The 4,743-nt window shown below is 32.6% G+C and overlaps 1 protein-coding gene across 1 annotated transcript; it reads right to left on the bottom strand.

The window, feature by feature from the left end:
- Positions 1–1,080: 1,080 nt before the first annotated feature.
- Positions 1,081–4,411, bottom strand: LOC129232983 (uncharacterized; the record flags this gene model as incomplete). Its single annotated transcript, XM_054867066.1, has 3 exons — positions 4,278–4,411; positions 1,827–2,029; positions 1,081–1,776 (listed from the first exon to the last, which is right to left on the bottom strand). Coding segments are annotated over exons 1-3 (1,033 nt in total), but the record flags the coding sequence as incomplete, so codon positions are not given.
- Positions 4,412–4,743: the final 332 nt, after the last annotated feature.

Below are 4,743 nucleotides of genomic sequence, written 5' to 3'. Positions count from 1 at the left end.
CTATAAACAATATTAAAATATATAGAAATTAAAAGTTGTGATTTTTTAAAGTTAATTTACTAGCAAGGTTGGAAACTATTATGATATTTTCCAAAATATCGAAAGTATCCAACATTTTGATTTATTTGATATTTTCAGTCAACATAAAGTGTTGCTTATTTTCCTATATGATTAAAACCTTAAAATTAATGTTTCTCTCATTATTAATCTATACATTGTTTGTGGTATTAATGTAATAATGCTATTTACAATCATTTGAAATGAGATAATCTATTGCTTGAAAATAAAATATTACATAACTAAATTTGCTGATGACCATTTTCACTTTTATTTCACAATTTAATAATTTTATAAATATAAAATTTTAAAACAGAACAAAAATATTATTACATTATATAAAATGATATAATCAAATCATAAATTATAATTCCAAAAATCAAAACTATCAGATATTAAATTTTCAAATTAATTATTGAACGCACTGTCAGCCCGGCTTGAATGAATATTGATGGTTCTAAGAAAGTTATTCAATTAAGAGGGGAAAATTTCAGTGACTTTCCAAATTGACGATTGTCTTGAAAACAGAATAATAAATTAATAGCTATGTGAAGGAAGTAACTAAATATTATTGATAAAAAATTTTTGAAAAAAGCAAGGTAAACAACAAAATAGTATAATTATCACAAGTGCATATGAAAATTTTAACTTGTAACTTAAGTTTTTAAATTGTTTGTTGCTTTACTTCATTGCACTTTTTTTTTTTTTTGAAAAAGTCCATAATAATATAATTAGTGTGTTTGTTTATCTGTTTCCCAATTAAACAGGGCTGACAGTATATCAATCAATATATTTATAAATTGGTGAACCCTGATTACAGACGAGGAAAAATTGCCAAAATCCAAAAATTTCTAGATTGAAACAACAAATTTTCGCAAAAATGTTGATCAAAATCAACCCAAATTTCAGTGATTGACTTTGAAGTTTCAAAGTCAGGGTGCGCAACACAAAACAATCCCTTTTTTTTCCCCGCAAAAAACATTTGTATTTGTATTTGTGCATGATATTTGTTTGTCGGCAAACCATTTTTAAAGTAAGTCCCCATCGTTTGTTCAGTGGATGGGCATTTTATTTCCACTACAAAGTCTTTTGTTACACCATCAGGAGAAGCACCCACAAAGGGATAGTCGGCATTCATGAGGAAACCAGATGGTTTAATAGACCGGTGCCGCTTCTTCAATTCATTCAGCACATCCTTCTCAAGAAGCGTTCCCCTTTTTATTGCTGCATTTAGTTTAAATTTTGCTCCCAACAATGCTTCAACCAGGCTACCATCGAAGGTTTTGCATCTAGATGCTTCGTGGATCTTGGAGGCGGTAATTCTTCCGTACCTGAGTTCATGCCACTTACTACTTTTGGCCTGATATCTAGAAGCATTTTCAGCTTCTTGACATAGAGCTGAAGTCATTTTACTCTGAATGAAAAGTAAAAATTCATCTGCAGATCCTCCTGCATTTGCTTCTTGAAAATTCATTTTTAAAATGTGCAAAGATAAGTTTTCTTTCAAAGCAGTTGTGGAAAAATTGCTGCATAGTTGTAAATCAGTGACGCCGGTTTCATCTAGGAGTGCCATGAATTCTTCTACAACTGTTGGCTCCTTTGGTGGAAGATCTGGTATGTTTTTTTTCCCATCTGGCGTGCATAGATAAATTTGTTGGATGTCCCAACACATGACAAATTGGATTTTTTCCAATAACATTGGGACTCCGTGGTTGATGGCTGAGAACATTTTCTATGCACCCAGAATAAAAAAGCTACTGCATGCTTACAACCACCTTGACGGACAGCACATCCATCACACTGCACCAACAGAATTTTGTGTTCTGCCTCATTGCAATCAAGAGAGACACCATAAGCTTTTTTCCGTACGTTATACTCAGGGGTCATTCGGGCTTTAACTGTGCAAACATCTCCAAGATGCCTCACCTGCACATATCCGACAGCATTATCGGCATAAGAACCTCGAGTAGATCTGAAAACATAAGAGAATAATGTAAATTTAAAAATAAATAAATAAATAAAAATACATTGGAAGGAAATCTAACTTGTTTATTAATTTAGACTGAGGTGCAAAAATGAGTTAACCAACAAAAATAAAAAAAGAGCTAGCTTTATTTTTACTGATTTTATATACCTCTAATATAAACTTATACTATTATTCAATGATTCATTGAAACTGTAATTTAAGTTTTAGCTTGTACTACATTAATAAAATGTATTTTCAGTAAATTACCGCCCATTAGCCAGGGCTAAAGCAGAAATACGTGAAATACACCGCCAGCTTAGTCATTTCCAGCCGAGGACTGCAGTTTCGTGCTTATTAGCACTCATCAGCCCGGCATAGGAAAGTGACTGAGCTGGAGATGGAAAACCTCTGAAGGAAGCCAAGAGTGCGAAACAAACTGGTAGCTAATATAGAATTAGCAGACCAGATGAGTGACCTTGCCTTGCGTTCAATCTTCGAGTTGAACCGAACCATTGCTTCCGCCACTCGTCTGGTCTGCTAATTCTATATTAGCTTCCAGTTTGTTTCGCACTCTTGGCTTCCTTTAGAGGTTTTCCATTTCCAGCTCAGTCACTTTCCTATGCCAGGCTGATGAGTGCTAATAAGCACGAAACTGCAGTCCTCGGCTGGAAATGACTGAGCTGGCGGTGTATTTCACGTATTAATAAAATGGTTTTTTAATGAAAGTTGTGTACGCAGAACACACAAAAGCAGAGTTCATAGTTTTTGAGGTAACTCACTAACTTTAATTTAAACTATGAAACAACAGTCATAACTATAAAATAACATTATCTTTTTCGTTAATTTTTAACAGCGAAGACCAGGTTTTTATCAGTTATTGTCACTTTCTTGGCAAAATGACTAACCCTACATATCCTACCAATCCTAATACAGTAGCTTATATACAAATAAGGGTGCTAGTTACGACCAAAACTCCCATCCAAGAAGGTAGGTACTTTCTGGCTGTGCTACTGCAGATATATGTATTTTATATACTGTTGGTTCTGCTTTAATAAATACAGTCGATTATGGTTTTATGATTATAATATTCGATTAAGTGGGGTACTTCATTATGTGGTGAAACATTCTTTTCTTACCAAACTGATAGCACTTGTTTAAAATGCAATAATAAATTATTAGTTATTTTAGACGAAGTAATGAATTTTAAGAGTGAAAAGTTTTTGAATTAAGCAAAATAACGACAAAGTAGTATGGTAAAGTTCGACTACAAAGAGATGGCGCATGAACTCAAAGCAGAAACGGACCACTTCATCTTGTAATTAGGTAGTATCTGCGAGAACACAAGACTTTGCTGCATCTGTGTTTCTGCTGATTTTACCTGTTACAAAATTCAGCGGTCTGTTTGCGCTTCCAGTTCACCGGCCATCACTCACTGCATGGTCAAGCTTTACTTTGTTTATGCACCTTTGAAAATTTCAAACAAATAACTTAGAACTTAATTTTAAAATTTTTGCTTTATGCTATTTCTCTGCATTACTTTTTGAAAATAGTCCATAATAGAGGATTGCTTGGGGGGGGGGGAGAAAAGATGCCTTCAGTTGATTTTTTTTCTAATTTTTTTAAAGGTAAAAACAATGCAAATGGAATGTATATTGGTTTTAACCATCTTTTCTTTTGATGAGTGCTCTCACACCTCAAAGAAGGTTTACCCAAATATTTTTGACTTACTACAGCACTGTATATTACTTTTAAATCAAACTTGTTAATGTACTGTAGAGATTCATTTCGAAGTTTTGAAATAAAAGCCTTTTGACATACTCTAATAGGATGGGGGGGGGGATAGAAAATATCTCTTAACAATAAATAATAAAGAAATTCTGAAACTGAGATAACTGATCTTATGTTCAGGGAATTTTTAAAACTTTAAGCTGAGTTCTTATTAAATTCATTTAAAACCCAGAATATTTTTTTTTATACAAAACGTTAAGATTTATCACTGTAAAAGAAAATATTAACACACAAAAAAAAGTTTTCAAATGAAAAACCAACGTAAATAAAGCAAATTATCAAGAAAATATAACATTAAAAAGCTCGCTGGTTATTAACATCGGTTCCTGATTTCAATCGCATTTTAACTCAAAGTTTAATTGATCATTTTGAATTTGCACAAATGTATAGTTAACAATGAAATATGAATTAACTATCAATCAAAAGTGTTTCATTTATAAAAGAAAATTTCGTAAATTCAACTTACTTCTCAGCTTTGACTCCTTTGATTTCAGCTGACAAGAAATCCAAATTCTCTTTAAAAAAATCAACTATCATATCTTCTGAAATGATTGGCAAATTATCGGACTGGGCTTTGGTAAAACCCTGCTCCACAGCCATTCTAAAATTACTTCTAAACAAAAAAGAAATACTAAACAAAACAGCAAGTGAAAATGATGCGCATTAGAATCTAATCCTTTGGAATACGGCGATCGACAGCTGTTCCATCGGCGCTTATGACGTCACGACCAATAGGAGGCCGTTTTCGATTGCATCATGTTTCTGATCATTTAAAAAGCAAAATGTTGTTTGAAATATATTTTTTAGAATAAAATGAATGACATATTTGGAATCGCAACGTCGAAAACTATAAAATTTGTCCATTTTAAACAATATTTAAAATATGCGGCAATTCTCCATTCTATATTCCCAAAATCAAGACGGCTTAGTTA

This window comes from Uloborus diversus, unplaced genomic scaffold (genome assembly GCF_026930045.1).
Source record: "Uloborus diversus isolate 005 unplaced genomic scaffold, Udiv.v.3.1 scaffold_1444, whole genome shotgun sequence".
Taxonomy (NCBI): Eukaryota; Metazoa; Arthropoda; class Arachnida; order Araneae; family Uloboridae; genus Uloborus; species Uloborus diversus.
This window is presented reverse-complemented; position numbering and strand designations above follow the sequence as displayed.